Below are 27294 nucleotides of genomic sequence, written 5' to 3'. Positions count from 1 at the left end.
AAACTCCCAATCCTTCTCTTCCCCCCAACCACTGGCAACCAAAAGTCTGTTCTCCATGTCTGAGTCTGTTTCTGTTTCATAGATATGTTCATTTGTGCCATATTTTAGATTCCACATGTAGGTGATATCATATGGTATTTGTCTTTATGATTTACTTCACATAGTATGATAATCTCTAGGTTAATCCATATTGCTTCAAATGGCATTATTTCATTCTTTTTTATGGCTGAGTAGTATTCCATTATATATATGTACCACTTTTTTTTTTTACATCTTTATTAGAGTATAATTGCTTTACAATGGTGTGTTAGTTTCTGCTTTATAACAAAGTGAATCAGTTATACATATACATATGTTCCCATATCTCTTACCTCTTGCATCTCCCTCCCTCCCACCCTCCCTATCCCACCCCTCCAGGCAGTCACAAAGCACCAAGCTGATCTCCCTGTGCTATGAGGCTGCTTCCCACTAGCTATCTACCTTACGTTTGGTAGTGTATATATGTCCATGCCTCTCTCTCACTTTGTAAAAGCTTACCTTTCCCTCTCCCCATATCCTCAAGTCCATTCTCTAGTAGGCCTGTGTCTTTATTCCCGTCTTACCCCTAGGTTCTTCATGACATTTTTTTTTCTTAAATTCCATATATATGTGTTAGCATACGGTATTTGTCTTTCTCTTTCTGACTTACTTCACACTGTACGACAGACTCTGGGTCTATCCACCTCATTACAAATAGCTCAATTTCGTTTCTTTTTATGGCTGAGCAATATTCCATTGTATATATGTGGCACATCTTCTTTATCCATTCATCCGATGATGGACACTTAGGTTGTTTCCATCTCTGGGCTATTGTAAATAGAGCTGCAATGAACATTTTGGTACATGACTCTTTTTGAATTATGGTTTTCTCAGGGTATATGCCCAGTAGTGGGATTGCTGGGTCATATGGTAGTTCTATTTGTAGTTTTTTAAGGAACCTCCATACTGTTCTCCATAGTGGCTGTACCAATTCACATTCCCACCAGCAGTGCAAGAGTGTTTCCTTTTCTCCACACCCTCTCCAGCATTTATTGTTTCTAGAATTTTTTGATGATGGCCATTCTGACTGGTGTGAGATGATATCTCATTGTAGTTTTGATTTGCATTTCTCTAATTATTAATGATGTTGAGAATTCTTTCTTGTGTTTGTTGGCAGTCTGTATATCTTCTTTGGAGAAATGTCTATTTAGGTCTTCTGCCAATTTTTGGATTGGGTTGTTTTTTTGTTATTGAGCTGCATGAGCTGCTTATAAATTTTGGAGATTAATCCTTTGTCAGTTGCTTCATTTGCAAATATTTTCTCCCATTCTGAGGGTTGTCTTTTGGTCTTGTTTATGGTTTCCTTTGCTGTGCAAAAGCTTTGAAGTTTCATTAGGTCCCATTTGTTTATTTTTGTTTTTATTTCCATTTCTCTAGGAGGGGGTCAAAAAGGATCTTGCTATGATTTATGTCGTACAGTGTTCTGCCTAGGTTTGCCTCTAAGAGTTTGATAGTTTCTGGCCTTACATTTAGGTCTTTAATCCATTTTGAGCTTATTTTTGTGTATGGTATAGGGAGTGATCTAATCTCATACTTTTACATGTACCTGTCCAGTTTTCCCAGCACCACTTATTGAAGAGGCTGTCCTTTCTCCACTGTACATTCCTGCCTCCTTTATCAAAGATAAGGTGACCATATGTGCGTGGGTTTATCTCTGGGCTTTCTATCCTGTTCCATTGATCTATCTTTCTGTTTTTGTGCCAGTACCATACTGTCTTGATTACTGTAGCTTTGTAGTATAGTCTGAAGTTAGAGAGCCTGATTCCTCCAGCTTCGTTTTTCATTCTCAAGATTGCCTTGGCTATTTGGGGTCTTTTGTGTTTCCATACAAATTGTGAAATTTTTTGTTCTAGTTCTGTGAACAATGCCAGTGGTAGTTTGATAGGGATTGCACTGAATCTGTAGATTGCTTTGGGTAGTAGAGTCGTTTTCACAATGTTGATTCTTCCAATCCAAGAACATGGTATATCTCTCCATCTATTTGTATCATCTTTAATTTCTTTCATCAGTGTCTTATAATTTTCTGCGTACAGGTCTTTTGTCTCCTTAGGTAGGTTTATTCCCAGATACTTTATTCTTTTTGTTGCAATGGTAAATGGGAGTGTTTTCTTGATTTCACTTTCAGATTTTTCATCATTAGTGTATAGGAATGCCAGAGATTTCTGTGCATAAATTTTGTATCCTGCTACCTTACCAAATTCATTGATTAGCTCTAGTAGTTTTCTGGTAGCATCTTTAGGATTCTCTATGTATAGTATCATGTCATCTGCAAACAGTGAAAGCTTTACTTCTTCTTTTCCGATTTGGATTCCTTTTATTTCCTTTTCTCCTCTGATTGCTGTGGCTAAAACTTCCAAAACTATGTTGAATAAGAGTGGTGAGAGTGGGCAACCTTGTCTTGTTCCTTATCTTAGTGGAAATGGTTTCAGTTTTTCACCATTGAGGACGATGTTGGCTGTGGGTTTGTCATATATGGCCTTTATTATGTTGAGGAAAGTTCTCTCTATGCCTACTTTCTGCAGCTTCTTTATCATAAATGGGTGTTGAATTTTGTCAAAAGCTTTCTCTGCATCTATTGAGATGATTATATGGTTTTTCTCCTTCCATTTGTTAATATGGTTTATCACATTGATTGATTTGCATATGTTGAAGAATCTTTGCATTCCTGGAATAAAGCCCACTTGATCATGGTGTACGATCCTTTTAATGTGCTGTTGGATTCTGTTTGCTAGTATTTTGTTGAGGATTTTTGCATCTGTGTTCATCAGTGATATTGGCCTGTAGTTTTCTTTCTTTGTGACATCCTTGTCTGGTTTTGGTATCAGGGTGATGGTGGCCTCGTAGAATGAGTTAGGGAGTGTTCCTCCCTCTGCTGTATTTTGGAAGAGTTTGAGAAGGGTAGGTGTTAGCTCTTCTCTAAATGTTTGATAGAATTCGCCTGTGAAGCCATCTGGTCCTGGGCTTTTGTTTGTTGGAAGATTTTTAATCACAGTTTCAATTTCACTGCTTGTGATTGGTCTGTTCATATTTTCTATTTCTTCCTGATTCAGTCTTGGCAGGTTGTGCATTTCTAAGAGTTTGTCCATTTCTTCCAGGTTGTCCATTTTATTGGCATAGAGCTGCTTGTAGTAATCTCTCATGATCTTTTGTATTTCTGCAGTGTCCGTTGTAACTTCTCCTTTTTCATTTCTAATTCTATTGATTTGAGTCTTCTCCCTTTTTTTCTTGATGAGTCTGGTAATGGTTTATCAGTTTTGTTTATCTTCTCTAAGAACCAGCTTTTAGTTTTATTGAGCTTTGCTATCGTTTCCTTCATTTCTTTTTCATTTATTTCTGGTCTGATTTTTATAATATCTTTCCTTCTGCTAACTTTGGGGTTTTTTGTTCTTCTTTCTCTAATTGCTTTAGGTGCAAGGTTAGGTTCTTTATTCGAGGTGTTTCCTGTTTCTTAAGGTAGGATTGTCTTGCTATAAACTTCCCTCTTAGAAATGCTTTTGCTGCATCCCATAGGTTTTGGGTCGTCGTGTCTCCATTGTCATTTATTTCTAGGTATTTTTTTATTTCCTCTTTGATTTCTTCAGTGATCACTTGGTTATTAAGTAGTGTATTGTTTAGCCTCCATGTGTTTGTATTTTTTACAGATCTTTTCCTGTAATTAATATCTAGTCTCATAGCGTTGTGGTCAGAAAAGATACTTGATACAATTTCAATTTTCTTAAATTTACCAAGGCTTGATTTGTGACCCAAGATATGATCTATCCTGGAGAGTGTTCCATGAGCACTTGAGAAAAATGTGTATTCTGTTGTTTTTGGATGGAATGTCCTATAAATATCAATTAAGTCCATCTTGTTCAGTGTTTCATTTAAAGCTTGTGTTTCCTTATTTAGTTTCATTTTGGATGATCTCTCCATTGGTGAAAGTGGGGTGTTAAAGTCCCCTACTATGAATGTGTTACTGTTGATTTCCCCTTTTATGGCTGTTAGTATTTGCCTTATGTATTGAGGTGCTCCTATGTTGGGTGCATAAATATTTACAATTGTTATATCTTCTTCTTGGATCGATCCCTTGATCATTATGTAGTGTCCTTCTTTGTCTCTTCTAATAGTCTTTATTTTAAAGTCTATTTTTTTTTCATCTGAGAATTGCTACTCCAGCTTTCTTTTTTTTTGTTTTTTATTTTGCGGTACACGGGCCTCTCACTGTTGTGACCTCTTCCGTTGCGGAGCACAGGCTCTGAACGTGCAGGCTCAGTGGCCATGGCTCACGGGCCTAGCCGCTCTGCGGCATGTGGGATCTTCCCAGACCGGGGCACGAACCAGCGTCCCCTGCATCGGCAGGCAGACTCTCAACCACTGTGCCACCAGGGAAGCCCACTCCAGCTTTCTTTAGGTTTCCATTTGCATGTAATATCTTTTTCCATCCCCTTACTTTCAGCCTGTATGTGTCTCTAGGTCTGAAGTGGGTCTTTTGTAGACAGCATATATATGGATCTTGTTTTTGTATCCATTCAGCCAATCTGTGTCTTTTGGTGGGAGCATTTAGTCCATTTACATTTAAGGTAATTATCGATATGTATGTTCCTATTCCCATTTTCTTAATTGTTTTGGGGTCATTATTGTAGGTCTTTTCCTTCTCCTGTGTTTCTTGCCTAGAGAAGTTCCTTTAGCATTTGTTGTAAAGCTGGTTTGGTGGTGCTGAACTCTCTCAGCTTTTGCTTGTTTGTAAAGGTTTTAATTTCTCCATCAACTCTGAATGAGATTCTTGCTGGGTAGAGTAATCTTGGTTGCAGGTTTTTCTCCATCACTTTAAATACGTCCTGCTAGTCCTTTCTGGTTGCAGAGCTTCTGCTGAAAGATCAGCTGTTAACCTTATGGGGATTCCCTTGTGTGTTATTTGTTGTTTTTCCTTTGCTGCTTTTAATATGTTTTCTTTGTATTTAATTTTTGACAGTTTGATTAATATGTGTCTTGGCGTATTTCTCCTTGGATTTATCCTGTATGGGACTCTGTCTGCTTCCTGGACTTGATTAACTGTTTCCTTTCCCATATTAGGGAAGTTTTCAACTATAATCTCTTCAAATATTTTCTCAGTCTTTCTTTTTCTCTTCTTCTTCTGGAACCTCTATAATTCAAAGGTTGGTGCGTTTCATGTTGTCCCAGAGGTCTCTCAGACTGTCCTCAGTTCTTTTCATTCTTTTTTCTTTATTCTGCTCTGCGGTAGTTATTTCCACTATTTTATCTTCCAGGTCACTTATCCGTTCTTCTGCCTCAGTTATTTTCCTATTGATCTCATCTAGAATATTTTTCATTTCATTTATTGTGTTGTTCATTGTTGTCTGTTTCATCTTTAGTTCTTCTAGGTCCTTGTTAAATGTTTCTTGCATTTTGTCTATTCTATTTCCAAGATTTTGGATCATCTTTAATATCATTATTCTGAATTCTTTTTCAGGTAGACTGCCTATTTCCTCTTCATTTGTTAGGTCTGGTGGGTTTTTATCTTGATCCTTCATCTGCTATGTATTTTTCTGTCTTCTCATTTTGCTTATCGTACTGTGTTTGGGGTCTCCTTTTTGCAGGCTGCAGGTTCGTAATTCCTGTTGCTTTTGGTGTCTGTCCCCAGTGGCTAAGGTTGGTTCAGTGGGTTGTGTAGGCTTCCTGGTGGAGGGGACTAGTGCCTGTGTTCTGGTGGATGAGGGTGGATCTTGTCTTTCTGGTGGGCAGGTCCATGTCTGGTGGTGTGTTTTGGGGTGTCTGTGGCCTTATTATGATTTTAGGCAGCTTCTCTGCTAATGGGTGGGGTTGTGTTCCTGTCTTGCTAGTTGTTTGGCATAGGGTGTCCAGCACTGTAGCTTGCTGGTCATTGAGTGAAGCAGGGTGCTGGTGTTGAGATGGAGATCTCTGGGAGATTTTCACCATTTGATATTATATGGAGCTGGGAGGTCTCTTGTGGACCAGTGTCCTGAAGTTGGCTCTCCCACCTCAGAGGCACAGCACTGACTCCTGGCTGCAGCACCAAGAGCCTTTCATCCACACGGCTCAGAATAAAGGTGAGAAAAAGTAGAAAGAAAGAATTAGTAGAAGTAGAAAGAAAGAAAGAAAGAAAGGAGGGAGGGAGGGAGGAAGGAAGAAAGGAGGGAAGGATGGAAAAAAGGAAGAAGATAAAGTAAAATAAAATAAAGATAAAATATAATAAAGTTATTAAAATAAAAAATAATTATTAAGGAAAACAAAAACAAAAAACGGATGGATAGAACCCTAGGACAAATGGTGGAGCAAAGCTATACAGACAAAATCTCACAGAGAAGCATACACATACAAACTCACAAAAAGAGGAAAAGGGGAAAAAATCATAAATCTTGCTCTCAAAGTCCACCTCCTCAATTTGGGATGATTTGTTGTCTATTCATGTATTCCACAGGTGCAGGGTACATCAAGTTGATTGTGGAGCTTTAATCCGCTGCTCCTGAGGCTGCTGTGAGAGATTTCCCTTTCTCTTCTTTGTTCTCACAGCTCCCAGGGGCTCAGCTTTGGATTTGGCCCCGCCTTGCTTGTAGGTCTCAGGAGTGCGCCTGTTCTTCGCTCAGACAGGACGGGGTTAAAGGAGCCGCTGATTCGGGGGGCCTCTGGCTCACTCAGGCCCGGGGAGGGCGGGGCACGGAAGTCCGGGGCGGGCCTGCGGCGGCAGAGGCCGGCGTGACGTTGCACCAGCGTGAGGCGCGCCGTGCGTTCTCCCGGGGAAGTTGTCCCTGGATCACGGGACCCTGGCAGTGGCGGGCTACACAGGCTCCCCGGAAGCGGGTTGTGGATAGAGACCTGTGCTCGCACACAGGGTTCTTCGTGGCGGCAGCAGCAGCCTTAGCGTCTCATGCACGTCTGTGGGGTCCGCGCTTTTAGCCGCGGCTCGCGCGTGTCTCTGGAGCTCCTTTTAGCAGCGTTCTTAATCCCCTCTCCTCGCGCACCAGGAAACAAAGAAGGAAGAAAATGTCTCTTGCCTCTTCGGCAGGTCCAGACTTTTCCCCGGACTCCCTCCCTGCTAGCCGTGAGTACCACATCTTCTTTATCCATTCATCTGTCGATGGACATTTAGATTGTTTCCATGTTTTGGCTATTGTGAAGAGTGCTGCTATGAACATAGGGGTGCGTGTATCTTTTTGAGTTGTAATTTTGTCTGGGTATATGCTCAGGAGTGGGATTGCGGGATCATATGATAATTCTATTTTAGCAAAACATGGATCCTTGACTTATCGAGGTCAAGTATTAATTGGTCCTTTCAGCCTCTTTTTAGGTGATACAGGATCTTAGGGTACTTTAATGTCATTTATCACTCTTCTGATTCACATGCCATTGTTGTCAGATATATTAATGCCATATAAATATTTTAAACTCCACAAGCCACGATAAATGCTGTTTTATATAGTTGCTCTTTATTTAGAATTACCCACATTCTTCTTTACCATTTCATTTTTGCTCTTCATTCTTTCCGTATCGCCAAGCTTCCTTTAACCCTAAGAACACCTTTAGTATTTCCTTTAGGACTGGTCTGCCTGTGTGAATGTCTTTTATTTCATTTATGGAGGAGATTTTTGCTTTTCTAGTTGCTCTTAGTGGGATGGTTGGTCCATATTACCCAGCCTACCATTACTCTCTATCAGACTTTTATATTTGGCTACATCTGCTTCTCCTTTCTATTCAGTCTTACCTGATGTTGTGCCGTACATGCTTCATGATGACTTACCAAAGTATCATCGATAATATCCTATTAAGTCTGTCTTCATGTAAAGTAGCTTTATATTTAGGAATTTCTTTTTAACAAAAAAAATACAGTCAAAACAAAACTAAACTAAACCCAATTGTATTAGGTCACCTTTATTTATGCCTCTCGCTACAATTGGAGGCTATGGTTGTTTTCTAACTTGTCTAGTAGCCAGGAACATTGCACTAATGGAAAAAAAGTAACCTAGATGTTCTCATCCTTAATATAGGATTGTGGGGGGGGTGCTGTGCAGAGGTGGTCTGTGTAGTTCCTGGGATGGGCTCCCTGGGGACAGTGATGATCTGTGTGTTAGTGATAGCACAGGCGTGTTCTAGAATACGATTTGTCTATGCTTCGGGCATTTTTATTTGAGCTTCTTAAATACACTAATATTTTATATCTGAAATACCCCAGAGACAAAGCCCAGGGGTGCAAAGGGAGTAGAGTTTAGACACTGAGCACCATGGAATAACTTCTTAAACGCTGCTTCTCTGTGCACATGGGTGAACTCAGTGTCCAGTGAAGACAGCAAAGCATCCTGTTTTGCTTTATTTTTGTTATTTGTGTGTATGTTTCTTACTCTCTAGAGCGTGATGTTCTGTAGCGAGACTGAAGAATCTGACATCAGTACAAATACACATGTCTCTTGCTTACCTTCAAACCAACAGTCATTCATCACCAGCAAGCTCCCCGTTGGACCCCCGGGGGTCAGGCAGGTACTGTGAATCCTCATAGTGGCTGGATGGAGACTGTACAAATTGGAGGGCATATGCCCCTTCAAAACTGTGTGGCCACCCTTAGTTTGAGTTATTACCATGTTGGGATGTGGCGCCTATATTGATTTCCTCTTTCCTTTTCCCGAGAAGTCAGAAATCGAGATTTTTATGTGAAATCTCCATATCTTTAAACATTAACAAATAATTCCCTTTCTTTGGTAAACCATACAATTATAGTTAGATGGATCAGACCCACAGGCCAGATTCCTCCTGGGACCACCAGTATGCTCCCTTTATCTTAGCTGTAATCTAGGCACTGCTCGCATTCTGTACCCAAGGGCACTGAGCATCTCGCCTCAAGGGTAGCGCTGAGGATGGTTGTGAGGCTGAGATGAGCATCTCCCACAAGTCACTTAATCCGGAAGCCCAAGAGTCATCCTAGCGCCTCCTTTCTCCCTGCATCTGGTCAGCACCCAGGTCCTGTTGGTTCTAGCTCCTTCAAACCTCATGTCTGAAAGAGTAGGTCTAAAAGTTTTCCTCACAAGAAGAAAAAAATTCTAACTATGTATGGTGATAGATGTTAACTAGACTTACAGTGATCATTTCTCAATGTGTGCAAATAACGAATCATTACGTTGTACACCTGAAACTAATGTAATGTTAACGTGTCAGTTATGTCTCAATTAAAAAAATTGAACAAATAAACAACAACAACAAAACCCCTCAAGTCTATGTCCTCCTCTTCCAGACACTGGCAGTGTCTAGCCTGGGCTCTTGTGTCTTGCCTGTCCTATACAGTGGCCTTCCAGCTCTGCACCCTCCTCCCTCAATCTTTCCCCACAGTCCTGCCAGAGTAATTTTTCCAAAATACAGTTTGCCGAAGTCACTCCTCTGCTCAAAAATATTCCAGGAAGTCAATAAATTGCTGCGTTGGAAAGCTTCCCTTTGTTCTCCAGATCCGCTCTCCACCGCTCCCCACCCTGTGCTGGCCCCACCCGGGGGGCTGACCTGGACGGACTGCATCAGTGGTCTCCCTTGCCCTCGGGCTCCTGGTCGGGTTTGGCCAATGGTGAGCACTGCAGGGGATTGGAGAGAGGGAGGAGAGAAGTGTAATTGTTTCCCCAGCTCCCACTTGGTGAGGCTGCTGTGGGCTGTAATTCTTGACCAAAGGCCTTAGCTTCTGTCAGCCAGCCCTTTACCTACAGCCTCTGCCTGCCCTCACCGCATCTTGCAGACAAGGCCCAGGCAGATAATGTGAATTGTCTGATTCACAGGGCCGGCCTGGTACCAGACCCGGTGTGTTGCACCAGCCCTGTGGTTTCCCTGTACCGTGTTCTCATCTTAGTAAAGAGTGTGTGTGGGTTTTTTAAAAATTGAGGTACAGTTGATTTACAATGTTGTATTTCTGCTGTACAGCAAAGTGTGTTTTTAAAATGCTTCTCAAATTATCCCCATCTGAATCTGCCCTCTTTCCCCCTGGGACCTAGTTCTCTGACCTAATATAATGGACTAGATTGCTGTATGCAGAAGGCCTGTCTCACTCTCAGAAGTCTAGAGTGTTTAGTTGGTGTTCCTTCATCTTGATGTGGAGAAGCCTTGGTTGCCATGATTTGGAACCTCTTCATAACATTTGTGGGAGGTATTTTTTTCTTTTACTAGAACAATAGGTGGAATCAATCTCTAATCCAGCAATCTGAGAGCCAGGGTGACTGGGGTACATAACCAGGAGTACATAAAAGCAGGTCAGTCTATGCCTGGCTAACTAGGGGAGGAGACTCAAGGAGGTGAGGAATCCCAGAACTGGGGCCAGCCTCCTATATAGCGGGGCTGGCAGGAAAAATCCAGGGAGCAGGATGCTTTCTCAGAAGCAATCCTGGACCATACTGACCTCAGCCTCAGGGAAGCAGGGCTTGTTAGTTAGTTCTGTATCTTCACTCACTGGTCACCTGCAAATAGAGCTGCTCTAAGAGGAGGGTCTTGGTGTTGTTTTGGGGTTTGCCAAAGGAAGCAGGACTTAGCAAACGTGTTTGTGTTTGGGGAATAATGAGAAATATCGTGCGCTTGGAATATGGGATGCAGTGTGAGCCTGAGCTGCAGGAGGATGAGACAGAGCAGGTCATGGAGAGCCTGGACATACAGAACATGTGTCCTGAGGAATCAGTGAAGGGCTTTAAGAAGGTGGTAAAGTAATAGGTAACACATTGGCTAGGAAAGGGTAGACCAAATCCTAGCAAGTGGTCATTGACCATCAGGGTAATGACGTGTGGATATATGTACCTTCCATTAGAGGATAGAATGGACCAAGAAGACAGAGGTGTATGCCTAGCACGTAGCTTTAGCTATGTTAGTGTTTTAGGTATTCTGGTTGAACTGAGTTGTTGAGTCTCTGTGACAGCTTCAGTGACATTTTATGTCATTTACCTAATTCATATTTTTAAAAATTTGTTGTTAAAGATCTTAAGGTAATATTGACCTGAAAGAATGTATTTACTGTTAAAATCTGGGTCGTTTGTCATTTCCTTAAATAACCTTTGTGGTAATGCTGGAATAAACCTTTATTTGATGTCTGGGAAGTCACATCCCAGTGGAACCTATTTTATTTTGAGTTGTTTTTAATATGGACCTGTTAATATAGCATTTCCGATAAGTGACCTTATACGTGAAATCTGTGTTTAATTGCTGACGTTTTTGCAAGACTGGTAGAGCTGTGCTGTTCATTATAAGTCACAGATTTAAGAGCTGTCAGGGAAATATTTTATGATTTGATTTATGCATGGGGATCCAAGAAGGCAAGAAGTCCTCGAGTCTTTATGAGAATGTGAGCACACTTATTCCTACAATATTTTTGGCTTCTACCAGTCCTATTATATAATGAATAAACAATATCTTTTCTGAATTTTTCATCCAAAATATACTCCCTAGCTAGAACTTTACTTAGGAAAATATGACTTTCTAAGAGATCTTTAAGCCTGATAGTTTTAACCAAACAGCACAAAGTACATTTTACCTCTTTGGATATGTTTTCATAAGGTTCCTCTTTAGTGTTCCTCCCACCCCTTATAAAAAGAACTTTTATTGGGTGTTTTATTGCATAAAGTATACATGTTCATTGTATAAAACTGGGAAATATAGATGAGCAAAAGGAAGAAAATAGGAAAGTGTTGTAATTCCATTATAATTAGAAAATAAAGAAGAATCAAAACTAAGAATGCACTTGCAATCCCATTACATGAGAGAAGCTGATGGGGACCTGTGAGGCTCTGCCAGGTGCTTCCAGCAGAATTAGTGTGTTCCCTGGAAAGTATGTGCCCTGGCATTCCTAACCGAGGTAGAAATTACTTCTGTCATCTCCTTGCTCTGGGTCCTTGTGTCTGGTGCTCTCAGTGACCGAGGGCTGATTCTGCCCAACCCTTCAGCCTCTCTCACGTGCTACTCACTGTCTTGCGGGCCTGATCCATGCTCATCTTCCCCGAGCCTTGAACTTTGCAAGCCCTTGGTATACGTTTGTGTGAGAAAATTAACAAATGGGTCCCGGTCTGTGAACGTCGGTCAAGAACGCGTATTCCTCATGGAATAACTTAGATAAAATCAAATATTTTTTGAAAAACAGAAGTGTAGCTCTGCTTGCAATGTAGAGAGGGGGAAAAAAGTAAAACGACTTCATTGAGATATCAAAAGAATGTTGTGGTCAAGTGAATCACAGCAGCAGCTGTATTCGATCTAAGATGTGAAATGCTAGCTACGAGTGATGATAGGTTGGCTGCTGCCCTTGACTGGATTTCTGGTCCACAAGGGCAGGGGAGGAGCATCCATGAGCGAAAGGCAGGCCTTGTCTGGGTCAGACAGGAAGGAGTTCTGCCCGGGCTCCCCCACACCTTGGACATGTCGTTCTGGAAGCTACAGTTGTTCAGCTATAAAATGGGGATTGGTAGTATCCACCTCAAGGGTTTGTTGAGAAGGTTAGAAAGAATGTAGGAAAAATATTGGCAAGGGGTGCTCACTCTGTACATACATGGTCGCCGCTTTGTGCAGGGCCAGATTCTTCAGTTCTTTCTCCATGCCTACTTCAGAGTCTGGCCCAGAACAGGGTCACTGAGTGATATGATGTTGGTTGACTCAGACTTGGGGGAAGAAGTCTATAGATAGGGTTCAGATAACAACTTACCTTATAAAATATTAATAACTTGGAGTTTAAATAATTACTTACGACAGCTCATGAGGATGTCTGAAAAGAAGGAATTGGGAATTAGTGGTACCCAACTTACAAACATAGAAGTTGCCTCTGCAGGGTGACCATCAGGTCAAACATGAGGCTGATATCAGTCAACCATATTTTATTGTCACTAGATTTCAGAGCTGGGGCTGGCCAAAGTGGGGCTGCTAAATACAATACCTCTTCTCTCAGGAGACTCACCACCAGCCCAAGAATATAGACCCCACCCTATGGTCCCTGATCCAGTTCCTCCTAACGGCTGGTTTCTTCCCACCCCACCACTCTTTCTGCCTCCCAACACTTGGTGATGGTGATTGGTTTTTATTTCATATTTTTATTGTAACATTAAACTGTGTTCACCGATTCCAAGTCTGATTAGTTGGCTGCTTACTTGGCATGAGGGTCCACTTACTATTTTCAAAAAGCAGAAATGTGCACATGGAATCCTGTATGATTAGGGAGCTGTGTCCAGATTAGGGAGCTGTGTCCAGCATGTTTATCAGGGACTTGGGTGGAGCATGGGAGCTGCACAGCTGAGCAAAGTGGCTTGTAGATGGGGTGACAGGATCAGGGTGCAAACAGATCTCAGCAGGCTGGTATTCTGGGCCAAAACCAACAAGAGGAAATTCAGCAGTGAATAATGTTAAGCCTTGCTTAAGTAAAAATGCAAGAGAGCTGGCTCTCCTGTCATTGTTTGGAAAAAGACATTATCTTGAAGAAAGATACCTTATGCTTATTGAGACATTTGCTTATTACATTTACTGAGATGCTGTGTGATTCATTCTATAGATGGCATTTTATTTAAATCCTGTTGGAGTAAAAATGTCATCTCCATTTTATAGATGAGTTTTAGAAAGGTTAAGAAACTTATCCAGAGTCACACAACTTTTAACCATTATGTGATACTGCCTCCATCATGAAATCCAATAAATGGTGTGACTAAAAAGGTAGGAAGGGAGGAAGGAAGGAAGGTAGGAAGGAAGGAAGGAAGAAGGGAGGAAGAGAAGAGGAGGGAAGAAGGAGAGATGGACACTTAGATTTCATCAAAAGAAACCTGGGTAATAGGGACACTATGTAGTCTGTATTATTCTCAGATACACTGTTATGTCCTGGATGCTACATTTTAAAATAAAAAATGTGCAGACTGCAGAGTGCGCAGAGAGAGGAGATATTCGTGAGAGAGCTGGGACAACTGAAGGTACCAGATCGTTTGAGAAGGCTTGAAAAGGTTTCTTCTGTAGAAGAGGACAGAGACTCACTGTCCACTGCTCTAGAAGATGTAAGTTCCAGGGAAGCAGGTTCTGTGTGGCTATAAAGAAGAATACACAAATACAAATGTTCAGAAATGACCCTGGGGACTCTTTGCTCAGCTCCATGGTGATTTTTTTTTTTTTCTGAATGTTTGTGTTATCATCATGCTGCTGGCATCAAAGGGGAGAGATGAGAACTGGGTAGAAATTGGAGATATTATTGCTACTCTTTGGAAGACGAAGAATGATGAGAATGGCAGGAAGACTGGCTGGTAGGAAATAGCAGTGGGGTTTCAAAGCAAAATCTGACCATCTTCATGGCCAAGCAGAGGAGAAAAACTCAAGGAACCCTCTTGAGATGTCAGTTTCTCTCTGTTTTCTTAGGGGAAAAATATCTTACTGATTCAACCAAAGAAACCAAATGTCTGCATTTATAACTTGCCTATTTTAGTTATTTTAGAATAAAGCTTCTTTTTTTTTTTGTAAGTAAAGGTGGAGAAGTTATGGAAAGAAACCTGACTCTAACTATAAACTGGACAGATGGGATAGTGGGAATAAAAACAAATTAAAACAATATTGCAAAGAACTCTCAACTTTCATTTTAAACTATATATGATGATGTTTTTCAGCTTTTCACATTCAACCTATCAGTATATCGAGTGACAAAATGAAAAATCAGTTTCAGCTGTGTGTATTTTAAACGTTTACTGAAATGATTTGGACTCACCAACCTAAAAGCCCAGATGAGTGTATTAAACTGCTTATTGTATTTTTTATGAATTCAAACTTTATTTTATATTACATTATAGACAGGACACAGTTCTGTTTGGTGACGTTTAGTGTAGAAAATCGAACTGAACAGTGGTCTAATTAGAACAGTAAATAGTATGGGTTTAATTGGCCCTTATTCCCGATGACAGACTTGATCAGTTGCCAGGTATTTATTCTTTCCTTTCACTTGACTGTTGCTGAAATATTGCCTCTAGTAGGGCTGCTTACTGTGCTATAAATAGGTAGCTTGGTAAGAAGCCAGAAAACCCACCGACCGGTGAGATGTGGATGAAAATTATTGGAAAATCTCCTCCTTGCTTCCAGTCATTATTTATTCATTTCACATTTGAAGGTCCTTTCTACAGATCCCTCTCTTAATTTAAGTTTTTTTTTTTTTTTTTTTGGTTGGATGAGGTAACTTGGCCTAAGGGCTTAAGGAAATCTGTGCAATATCTAGTTGAGTCCCATGCTTCGGTTTATTAGTATGTCAGGGTTTCCTTCATAAACTCTCCTGGTTTCCAACTTAGAACTCACCTATTAAGTCCTGTCTGACTTGAGCTTTTCTGTATGTCAACAGGATATGGTTTTGTTTGTTTCCTTGCTTGTTTTCAATTAAAATATTAAAGTGTTGGCTTAAAAAAAAAACTTAAAATTCAGAGACAAAAGAACAAAAGAATTTTAAATTTCGTAGCACCTGGAAGTAGCCACTGCTAACATTTTAATTAACCTCTTACTCATTTCCCTAGGCATGTACACATTTACCTGTATTAAATATGATATAGGCTTACATTCTTCTCTAAAGATTGCCTTTTACCCTCAAAGGTTTTTTTTGGCTGCGTTGGGTCTTTGTTGCTGTGCGCGGGCTTTCTCTAGTTGCGGTGAGAGGGCTACTCTTTGTTGCGGTGCACAGGCTTCTCATTGTGGTAACTTCTATTTGTTGTGGAGCACGGGCTCTAGGCACCTGGGCTTCAGTAATTGTGGCACGTGGGCTCAGTAGTTGTGGCTCTCAGGCTCTAGAGCGCAGCCTCAGTAGGTGTGGCGCACGGGCTTAGTTACTCCGCGGCATGTGGGATCTTCCCGGACCAGGGCTCGAACCCGTGTCCCCTGCATTGGCAGGCGGATTCTTAACCACTGTGCCACCAGGGAAGCCCCCTCAAAGTATGTTTTAAAAGAAATTTCAAAATCCATAAAAGTTCAGATAAAACTAACATCTATTATAGCACCACCTGGCTTCATCGAGTTGAACTTTTTGTCATAGTTGCTTCAGATCTTTTGGGGGAGGGCTGGGAGGGGAATAAAACGTTCTGTTGGCATTTCTTTTGTGTCCTTCCCCAACAGGGTGCATGCCGAGTCATGCTCCCTCCATCCTTAGAGGCAATTTGGTGGGTTTTCTTCCAGCCCACATACCTGTACTACAGCATTTTCGTGTGGATGTTCATATACTTACTCCTTTATCTATAGGTGAAGAGAGAGAAAATGCTATGTGTGTTTTTATTTTAATGTAATTCAACCTATCAGTCTTTTGCTTTAGGGTTTTCTCCCTTTGTTGACACATCTAGGACACTCTTTGCTACATCAAGCCTGTAGGACTTTTAATCTATAGCTTTTTTAGTATTTTATGGGTTCAGCATTCAAAATATTAATTTCTGGAATATATCTGAATTCATTTTGGTGTCTTTTGTGAAGAAGTTGTCTATTATTTTCTTTGAAACCATGCATCACACCGACTTGTGGTTCTCTGTGATGTCCTTATACTTGGGTCTGTTTCTGGACTCTTCTCTGTCTTACCTTAATAGATCTGAATGCCTATTGCTATGCCAATTCTATACTGTTTGAATTGAGGTAATTTCCCTCTAATTTTCCTTCTTGTACAGTTTTTTCTTGGCTCTTGTAGACATTTACTCCACCAGATGAACTTTAGAATCATTTTGTTAGGGTCTAAAAAAAAATCCCCTTTGGGATTTTGATTGGAGTTATCATAAATTTATAGATTAATTTGGAGAGAATTAACATTTTACAGTATTGACTCCATCTGTTTAGGACTACGTGTTTCTCCATTTATTCGAGTCTCCTTTAGGCCTCTTTGTAATGTTTTGTACATCATTTCTTTTCATATCTAAATCTATCTATATATTTAAAATTTTTTAACTACCCCTGTTCTCTTTTCTTTAGAGTATCTTGATATAAGTCAATGGTGGCAAGTTCAGAAGACAAATTAATACAAACAGCATTCATAATTGAACTTTCTCTATTTTCTTGGACCCTGAAGCTTTATCTACTTTGTTTTCTTGGGGTGAAGCCTCTCTCAGGAGGTTCCACAAATCCTCCTGCAAAATGGTTTCTTTAGAGTAAGCACCAGTCTATATGACAAACAATGGAGAGAATTTCTTAGGTACAAGCTGGGACCCTGCTATGTAAGTTACAAAAACAAAATAATAGTAATGAATATTATTTATATTTAGCCAATTTATTTAAATTTTGGAATGATAAAATTTCAACTTTAAAACTGAGCTTGGAAGCCATCTGGATAAAACCTTCATAAGATGGAAAGGTACTCATGTGTCACGAGTTTCCATATAAAACTATCTTGTGTGTGTGTGTGTGTGTTTTAATGTAGCCATTCCAAAACAATGCATTTTTAGGCAACTTTAGTCTTTGTGAACAGCTTAGAGTAAGACTCTGGAAAAACTGGGAAAGCTTTTGGGATATTTCTAGCATTTTGTCGATAATTTATTGCATTTTTTTCACTTTACAGACTGCAAGAAACACTCGTTTGGATGAAGACAAAGATAGCAACTGGGATGCTTGGGGTGACTGGAGTGACTGCTCCCGGACTTGTGGGGGAGGAGCGTCCTATTCTCTGCGGAGATGTTTGACTGGAAGGTAAGTGGTGGCTTTTCCTGTTCTTCTCTGTGGGGTGTCAGCACCTTTGGATGGGTGAGGTTGGGAAGACAACTGGGCTTCTTGGCTTTGGAAGGTACCATGATGGTGGTGTAAGTTACCAAGTTACCATATTTAAATAGTAATGGCCGCATTTTCATGAGTGTGGCCATACCCCTCCACATGAGACTCCCAGCTTGCAGCAGCTGGGGCACTCCACACTTTGGGCTTTAAGGGAGGGGAGGCCGGCATGATAAGTCACTGACCCAAAGTTGTTGAGACCTGGGGTAAGAGGTCAAGTCTTCTGTGTTCCACCCTTGAGTTGTTGCCATTTTAATCACTTTCGGTTCACTTTCTCTGAGCAACCCATTGATTAAGAAGGTAACGCAAGGTCTGTGCTCCCAGCTTAGAAATGTTTATGTTAAGCAACATTTGTTAAAATGTAAGATCAGCTTCTTAAAAAATAAATGTACATTGTAAGAAACCCACAGTTATCATTGCTCTTGAGACAATTTGAGGTAATTCTTCAAGGGGTAGTGTCAATCCCAGCCAAAGATTTTTACCTGAGCTCTCAGGTAAGACAGAACCCCAAGTGGATGGAACCGGATGTGCTGGTTCTGGACAAAAGAAGACTCCAAGATCATGGCAGCCAACTTCAGTTTGGGGATGTTGTCCAGTGAAAGAGGGAATGGCCGTTCCCTGAATGTGTAAGGTGTAGAGCAGAAATGCTCTGGATTCCATCAAGGTCGCTATTTTATGGCATATTAAAGAGTGACCATGTACATTCTCATTTTTCCTTGAGACAGCACAGAGCAGGGCAGATGTGAGACTGTAGACATGGCCTTTGAGAAGGAGGTCTCTGAGTCCACTCCAAGAAAGCATGGGAAGGCTTCTGGAGTTAGTGTTGGTGTCATTATCTTAGGGCAAGTTCTGACTCAGAGCTTGGAACCCTAAGTAAATGGTTGCAGAATTGAGTCCGGGGATTAGTCTCGCAATGACAAAGTGGTATAGCTGCTTCTTCTGTGTTACCTTGGTGAGGAAATAAAGGCCCTCTAAGTGTGTCATACCGTATGGATGTTGCATCGTACTGGGATGTATTTATCCTGGTGAGGTTTGTAATAGGGGGCCTTTGTTCCTGTGGGCAAGGGTCAGGGAGGGCCTTCTTAGGTAGGGAGCAAGTTCTTACCCACTGCTGGTCAGTCATTTGAGGGAGAAGTTTCCAGCATGGAGACTGGCATGGAAGGTGGGATTTTGGCATCTCAGTCCAAATCTGAGGGATCTGAATAATTTGCAAAGAATGGTAGGGTTCAGGTGGGAAAAGAGTGGGGTTTATTTGTGTTTGTCTTTTCTTTATGGTATGTACCTCCTCAGTCACCAACTAAATATAAAAGCCAAACCCCTTATATTAGAGCATTTTATGATTCCTTGACATTCATCCCTCATGCCCTGCCCTCAAAATATAAAAATCCATATCCTGTGATAAATGGCAAGGTAATTATCAGGAGTAATAGAAGGGATGAGACTACTTAAGCTCAAAATTTTGAGCTCAGTCAAGGTTCTATTTGAATCACCGGTATAAATGGTCCTGATTCAGCATCAAGCATCACTTAAACAACAAAAATTCCATAAATTCTACTTATCCACTGGCAAAAGAGATAAAGGCAAAATTTTAAAAAAGGTGGTATGTACTTGTATCTGTTAAAAGGATTTAGAGGAATATATCAATATTAAGGACCATGAATGGCCACTTTCATCTTGTTGTCATACAACCAAAATGCTTCCATGTCTGTTATTTTATTAATTTAAAAACTTACTTTGATTTTGCCTAGAATATGACTTTGCCAAGTGATCTATCTCAGTGTGTGTGTGCATTTGTGTCTTCTGTTTCCTAACCGGGTTTGGCTGCTACTCAAAAGCCCCTGGGGTAGGAAGGGCTACTGCTCAGCCCCTTCTACCTTCTCTGTACTTACTCAGAAAAGGAGATTTGGGCAAGAGGAAAGGAGAAGGAGGAGGGGAGTTCTGCCTTGATTTTAGTGACCAGGTATTGACGTTCTCTGGTTTAGTAGGTGTTTAAAGCCAGCTTCATCTGTCGTGAGCACTTTGATGGATTTTTCTGAGACAGTGTCTCCTCCTTCCCCCCAGTCCCTTGGGATCCTTGCCTGCAATTCGCTTGAGATGTGGTATTCGCAATCCTCTGACTTGGTAACATTGCTCTTTCCTAATCTTGGACACCTAGGCATACTCCCAGCTTCTTCCTGTTTATGTCTACTCACCCCCTCAGCGGCTGTCTTGGTATGTTCGTTCCTAAGACAACCCCATGCTGGCTCTCTTGCATGCGGCCCACATCTGGTTCACTGGGAACCCTCCTGTGAACTTTGCTAAACAAACTCTCCAGTTCTAGGAGCCAATGCAGCAACACCTGCTCCGCTTACACAGGCCACTGCAGCTGAGCTCTCAGCCCTTAAATTTCTCAGGTGTGAGTTAGACACCAACCAACTGCAAGAGGCACGTGTCAGCTGGTGTCCCTAAAATTTCTTCCTCTCAATTGGGGGTTCGCAGATTGAAGCCCTCATCCCTTCTCTTTCTGTTGGAGCAGGATGAGGGGGTAGGATCATAGCATAGATTTCTCAAAGAAATCTTCAGAAATCCTTATACTATCTATGTCTCCAGCTCCAAGATGCTTTTTATGCCTTGGTGTGGGTAAGGAGTTTAACAACTGTGAGTTTAACTAACACAGAGCCTGACCTCATGGTTCTTATAATCTAGGGGGACAAACAGTAAACAAGTATGTAATCAAATTATGTGTAATTAAAATTTGTGTCAAGGGGGTAGATAACACCTATCTAGGGAAGTCCTTTGTGCCGAGGGTCTATGCTGAGACCCAACTGCTGAGAGGAAGTCAATTATATTAAGGGTGGAGGGTTATGGGACATAAAATCCAGATAGTGAGGCCAGCATAGGTAAAGGTGCTAGAGCAGGAAATGAAAAGCAGCTTTTATGCCTAAAAGACAATAGACAGGGGAGAAAGCAGAATGGGCCAACGTTGAAGAAGAAGGTAAAGAATCTGGATTTCAAATACTAGTAAATTGTTCCAAAAAAGCATATTTGGAACTAATATAGGTTGTCAGTTTTTTATTTGGTCAAATAAAGACAAAAAGTAAAAACAAACAAACAAAAACTCACCTATGGTCTACCATCACAGACTTTTCAGGAAAGAATTACGATCAGAATCTTTTCATTTTAATATTAAAAAGTAGGACATAATCTTAGATTGAAAGACCTGCCTTTAAATTGAATTCATGTAGCTTTATAAAAATTTACTTTTTTGCCCTTACTTGTCTCACTCCACTTTGGACCATACTTTAGATGTAATAAAAACTATTACAGATATTAACAATCTAATGATGGGTAGTTGGGAACCAGAAATTGAGGAGTAAAACATAATCATGGACTTAGAACTTGAGACTGCAAGATCCCTGCAAATAAGCGATATGCAGAAAAATGACTTTATCTGAGCCACATTTTTCATCCTAGTATTCACCAGGTTTTAAGCAGTAAGAGGCAGAAAAGCCAAGCAGAAAGCAGCTGCTAAGAGGCTGAGAAATTAAGCAGATTTATTGGCAGTTTCATAGTCAGTTTCAAGTTTGAGTTCAAAGCCCTGGTAAACATCTCAGGTGATCAGTTTGTATCCATGAAGGACTATACCCTAGGAGAAAGGGAAAACCAATCCTAAATAGACTAGATATTACAAAGACTGAAACCTAGTCTTGAATTAGCTCAACCCTAATTTGAGTAATAAAATTTGTTGTTATTCCAACCTTCTCCAAGAAGCTTTAAAAAAGACACCCTGGAGGAAGATGACACCAACCAGAGATTATACAAGTTTTTATAGATCATGCCAATGATTCAATAAAACATTGCCAATCTTACCATGATACAAGAGCAAGAGGAAAAACAGATTATAGAAACAGGTACTAGAGTTATTGGACCTGTGTGTTAACAAAACAAAACAAAAACCCTGTAATAAATATTTACAGGATTTCACCAGAGAACTGGAATCCATAAAATTGAATCATATGGGAATTTGAGAATAGAAGCAAGTGATAACTAAAATTATGAAATAAATAGTTGGCCATAATAGCAGATTAGAAATAGTAGAAGAGAGTATAGGTTTGTAGAAATGTCCAGGCTAAATTATAGGGTGGGGGGAAAACACAGAACATAGAATAAGGGATATATGGAACAAGATGAAAAGGTCTAAACCATGTATAATTGGAGTCCTGAAAGGAAAAGAGAGATAGAGAATAGGGTAGAAGTACTATTTGAAGTGATAGTAACCAAGAATTTCCCCAAATTTCCAAAAGTTATTGCTGTAAAGATATCAATCCACAAATTCAAGAAACTCTGCACACCCTAAAGAGAATAAATATGCATAAACACATTATGGTAAAATCTTAAAAGAAGCCAGAGAGAAAAGACACATTACCATCAAAGGAGAAAAGATGATGTTGACTGCTAACTTCACATTAGAAGATAATGAAATTACCTAACATCTTGAAAGAAAATAACTATTACAATGGAATCCTCTATCTAGCAAAAATATCCTTCGAGTGTGAAGGTGAAATAAAGATGTTTTGAGACAAACAAAAACTGAGATAATTCTTTACTATCTGGCTTGTGCTAAAAGAATTGCTAAAGGGAGTTATCCAGGTAGAAGGAAAATGATCCTATAGGATCATTATTAAAGAAATAAGAACAATTTTAAAAAAATCTACTAATCTACTAATATGTTTATATGTATAATTACTTGCATGTATGTGTATATGTGTGTGTGTGTGTGTGTGTGTGTGTGTGTGTGTGTGTGTGTGTGTTTATCTCCAAATATCAGGGATCTAGTCCTTTGTTAATTGAGTTCTCACTCTCCATGGGAAAAATGCCTTTCTTCTGTTTGGGTAAGAACCATTGCTTTAAATCTTTTGCAGCTTTGTGTCAATATGGAGAATGAATAGAAGCTGCAGTGGAAGGCATTTGTGGGAAGGAACATTGCCTTTCTGCTAATGAATTTTTGCGGCTTTCCTTTATTTGGAGATAGTCTCTGCAGTACCTACATTTCCCTTATCCCTTCCAGAGTACCCCAGCCCATACAGGCACTGAGTGTTTCACAGGGCCCCCTATCCAGTTGGATCTTATATGCGTCTACATTTTTGTCTTATACTAGCCACTCCCACGGCGTTGATTGCCAGGAGTTCTGGCTACATCATCTGTCAATTTGATTTAGTGAGTATTGGTGCGTTCTCCCGTGGATCCGTTCCACTTACTTCAAAGGCAGCCTTCTCTTTTGTGTACAGTGAATAGTATATTTGTATGCCATCCTTTAATTTAGTCTTGTTCACATGCATGGTGAAGTTTCTGGCTTGTGTATAGCCTGTATGAATTTCCAGCTATGATGGAGAGTTGTTGACCTATTAGTATACTTTGTTGGTCATTTCACTAGGCATTTATAAGGGGGAAAGAGCTCAATATATGTGCTTGACTTACCATCACTATTTAAAATCTTTCATTCTCTCTTTTCTTTTATTTATTTATTTATTTTTTGCTGAAATTTTACCTCTGGTAATTTGGAAATATATATATATATCTGTTTTTATATTACTGATGATTAAATTTAAGATGTTTGAAAGCCATACTTTAATAATTGCTTTATAACTGTCATTGCCAATAATAAAATGCTAGTTTCTTTTGATTTCTGTTTGTAAGCTGATGTGTATTTTATGCTTTTCTTCTTCATTCCTACTCTTTGTTATTATAATCTGGGATCTTATACTCAGTTTCTTGGCACCATTTATTCCCTTTATATCTTTTCTTTCATAATCATATTTCAAACTATCATTGAAACTTGTGTTTGTGTGCATACATTATTTCAGTGTTCATTGTCAGTATTTTCAGTTCTTAATTCCGAATCATCACTTTGTTTGCAGGGATATGTTTTGAGCTGTGCTTCTGGAATTTTAATGCACATATGAATCACCTAGGGATCTTGTTGAAATATAAACTTTGATTCAGTAGGTCTGGAGTGGGATCCAAGATCTTTCATTTCTAACGAATCCCCAGGTAATGTCAATGCTGCTTGTCCATGGACCACACTTCAAGCAGCAAGACTTTATAGCCTTCTTAATTTCAGGAAAAAGTTGTGGGTCTTATACTTTATGAGTCCTTATATAATATATCTGAAAATGTCTTTCTCTTGACTTTACACATAAACAGTGAATGGCTTATTTGGGTCTAAAATTCCCGAGACACAAATTTTCCCTCTCAAGACTCAGAAGTTCTTTTTCCATAAAGTTTGATATACAGTGTTGCTCCCAGACCTCTCAAGCTGGCTTAATTTGTTTGTCTTCTTTGGTAGATAACCTATTTGTTCTGCCTGGCTGCCTACAGAAGGCTGTATTTTTCCCTTAGGAGTTTTACAATGTTGCATCTAGCTATCAGTCTCTTTTCATTTATTTTTCCTTGGCACATGGTGGCCACTTTTGTTGTACAGATTTAAATCTTTCTTTATTGTAGGAAAAATTTTCTTCTCTTGTAACATTTACTGTTGGTTCTTGCCTCTTTATTCTGTCCTCTTCTCCATGAACACTTGTTATTTCTGTTTGTCTTCTACTTTTACTCTAGTCACTTTCATCTGTTGTTTATTTTCCTGTGTGTTTAAGAGTGCTTTTCAAGATCCTTGCCACTTGAATTTTTCTCTGATTTATTTTCTAATGTTTCAAAGTGCTGCTATGGTGTATTTGTTACCTTACCTTCTTTCCTTCATTTTAAACCTGGCCCTTCTTTGTGCACCTATTGTCTTAATCATCTGCATCTTATCACGTATACTTTTGTGTCTTTTTTTAGTGTGGTATCTGGTTAATTCTCACTTATTCTTCAAGGTCATCCTCATTTAGGAAACCTATCTTGACATCTTGGTCTAAATTTGATGTTCCTCTTTTGTGCTTCCTCTTATTATACTCCTTTTAGGGAAGGGACATTTACTTCACCACTCTAAGGTCTAACATCTAACATATGATTAGGACCCACACATTATTAATTGAATGAGTAAATAAGTGAATGTGTGCTCACCTGTCACTTCACATCTTTTGCCAATGCTCTTATTTCGGCCTAAAGCATCCTTTTTCTCCTTTTGGTTGTTAACAACACGTAGTTGAACTTGGAAAGTCCTTTGAATCTCCATTTCTTCCTTAAAGCATTTGTTGGCAGTTTTTACCATTTACTAGGTTAGGTGCAGTTCTTCTGTGTTTCTGTAAGCATACTTTTATCAGAGTGTTTATTTCATTGTGTTGTTTTGTTATTTTTCTATTTCCACAGTTGAAAAAACAATTTAGGTGGCATAGGTGGTGTCTTTCTTCTCTTTATTCTGTGTCCAACATTACTACTGATGTTTAGAGGAAATTTAGTATATTTTATTCCATAAATAAATAGACGAATGAATTAATAAATGCCAAGACTGATAAAAAAGCCTGCTTGACTATAGTATGGGTCTGTGGGATAGGTAAGGATGCATAATTTTGTGGAGAATATAGACTTTTGATGAAGATTTTTTTTTAATTTTAATTTTTGTTGATTAGTTTTTAAAAGATGTTTATGTATATATTATTCCGATATTAGACTTACTGTTTTCCTCTCTTTGCCCATTTGCCCTACTTTCTGGGAGATTTGCCTAAACTTATTTTCCAATTCTGTAAGTATTTTATCTCTCTCTTTTTTCCTCTTTCTCTATTTTCTTCTTATATATTTTTTGTTCCTTGAATTATTTTTTTTAACAAAAACAGTCTGTCCCTGATTCTCAGATGCAGCATCTTCTCTTTTATCTCTGAGCATATAAAAAGACTTTTGTGGGGCAGGGTTGGGGGGAGTTTTCTTTTCCCTGCATAGTCTCAATTCTTTCCAAATTACTGTATTCTGTTTTGTTTTTGTCACTATCTTTCATGTAGAGACCTTTCTAAGATTTCTGGTGATCCTTATTTTGTTTTGTTTTGTCTTGTTTTGTTGTTGTTGATGTTTAAGGAAAAGAGTTGCCAGCTTAATTTTAAGGAGATGTGGCTGGTCTATCTGACTGCCTGATGATGGTTTTAGGTATTTTATTTTGGACTTCTCTGATTTCTCAGACAAAGATCCTCTGATTCCAGTATTCTGGGAACCAAGTGGGGAAGAAAGCTGGGCTCAAATTGATTTATAGGTTTATTTCACTCAAAATTCTAGCAAGGTTTTTTTATGTAGATTAAACAAGATTATTCTAAAATTTATATGGAAAGGCAAAGCCACAGAATACCTAAAACAATTCTGAAAAAAAATAGAGTAGAAGGAATCAGTCTACCTGTTATCAAGACTTATACAGCTACAGTAATCACAACTGTGGTATTGGTGGTAATGGCACCTAGATCAATGGGAGAAAATATTTGTAAACCACATATCTGATAAAGGACTAGGATCTATATTAAGGACTTTAAAAAATTAACAATTAAAAAAACCCAATCCAATTAGAAAATGAATAAAAGACCTGAACAGATATTTCACCAAAGAGGATACACAGATGTCAAATAAGTACATGAAAATGTGCTTATTGGGCTTCCCTGGTGGTGCAGTGGTTGAGAGTCTGCCTGCCGATGCAGGGGACACGGGTTCGTGCCCCGGTCCGGGAAGATCCAACATGCTGCGGAGCGGCTGGGCCCGTGAGCCATGGCCGCTGAGCCTGCGTGTCCGGAGCCTGTGCTCTGCAACGGGAGAGGCCACAGCAGTGAGAGGCCCGCGTACCACAAAACAAACAAATAAACAACCAAAAAAATGTGCTTATTATCACTAGCTGTTAGGGAAATGCAAATTAAAGCCACAATCAGACATTTATTACATACCTGTCAGAATACCTTTTTTTTTTTTTTAAATGACAACATGAAATGCTGGCAAGAATGCAGAGAAACTGGATCACTCATACACTGGTGGTGAGAATGTAAAATAGTACAGCCACAGGCAGTTTCTTAAAAAAATAAACATGCAACTACCATACAACCCAGCAGTTGTATTCCTGGGCATTTATCCCAGAGAAATGAAGACTTGTTTTCCCATGAAAACCTGAATGTTTTTAGCAGCTTTACTCATAATATCCCAAAAATGGAAACAACCCAGATGCCCTTTAGTGGGTGACTAGTTAAACAAACTATAGTATATCCATACCATGGACTACTACACAGCAGTAAAAAGAAATGAACCACTGATACAGGCCATGACCTGGACGAATCTCCAAGAATTATGCTGAGGTACAAAAAGCCATTCTCCAAAGGTTACATACCATATGATCCCATTTATATAATATTATTAAAATGGCAAAAATTATAGAAATGGAGAACAGATCAGTAATTTCCTGGTATTAAAGAAGAGTTGGGGGTGGTTGGAAAGAAGGTATGACTTATAAGAGGCAACTTGAGGGATCTTTGGGGTAATAGAAGTGTTCTGTATTCTGACTGTATTAATGTAAATATCCCGGTTGTGTGATTGTAACACAGTTTTGCAAGATGTTATCATTTGGGGAAACGGTCATAGGATTTCTTTTCATTATCTTACAGATCAATGTGATTTACA

The 27294-nt window shown here is 39.6% G+C and overlaps 1 protein-coding gene across 1 annotated transcript in view; it reads left to right on the top strand.

Annotated features, from left to right (window-relative positions):
- ADAMTSL3 (ADAMTS like 3) overlaps positions 1 to 27294 on the top strand; it is a 387063-nt gene that overhangs the window by 105859 nt on the left and 253910 nt on the right. Inside the window, 1 exon segment of the mRNA XM_032622232.1 lies at positions 17537 to 17664. Coding sequence (XP_032478123.1) covers positions 17537 to 17664 — 128 coding nt within the window.

This window comes from Phocoena sinus, chromosome 2 (genome assembly GCF_008692025.1).
Source record: "Phocoena sinus isolate mPhoSin1 chromosome 2, mPhoSin1.pri, whole genome shotgun sequence".
Taxonomy (NCBI): domain Eukaryota; kingdom Metazoa; phylum Chordata; class Mammalia; order Artiodactyla; family Phocoenidae; genus Phocoena; species Phocoena sinus.
This window is presented reverse-complemented; position numbering and strand designations above follow the sequence as displayed.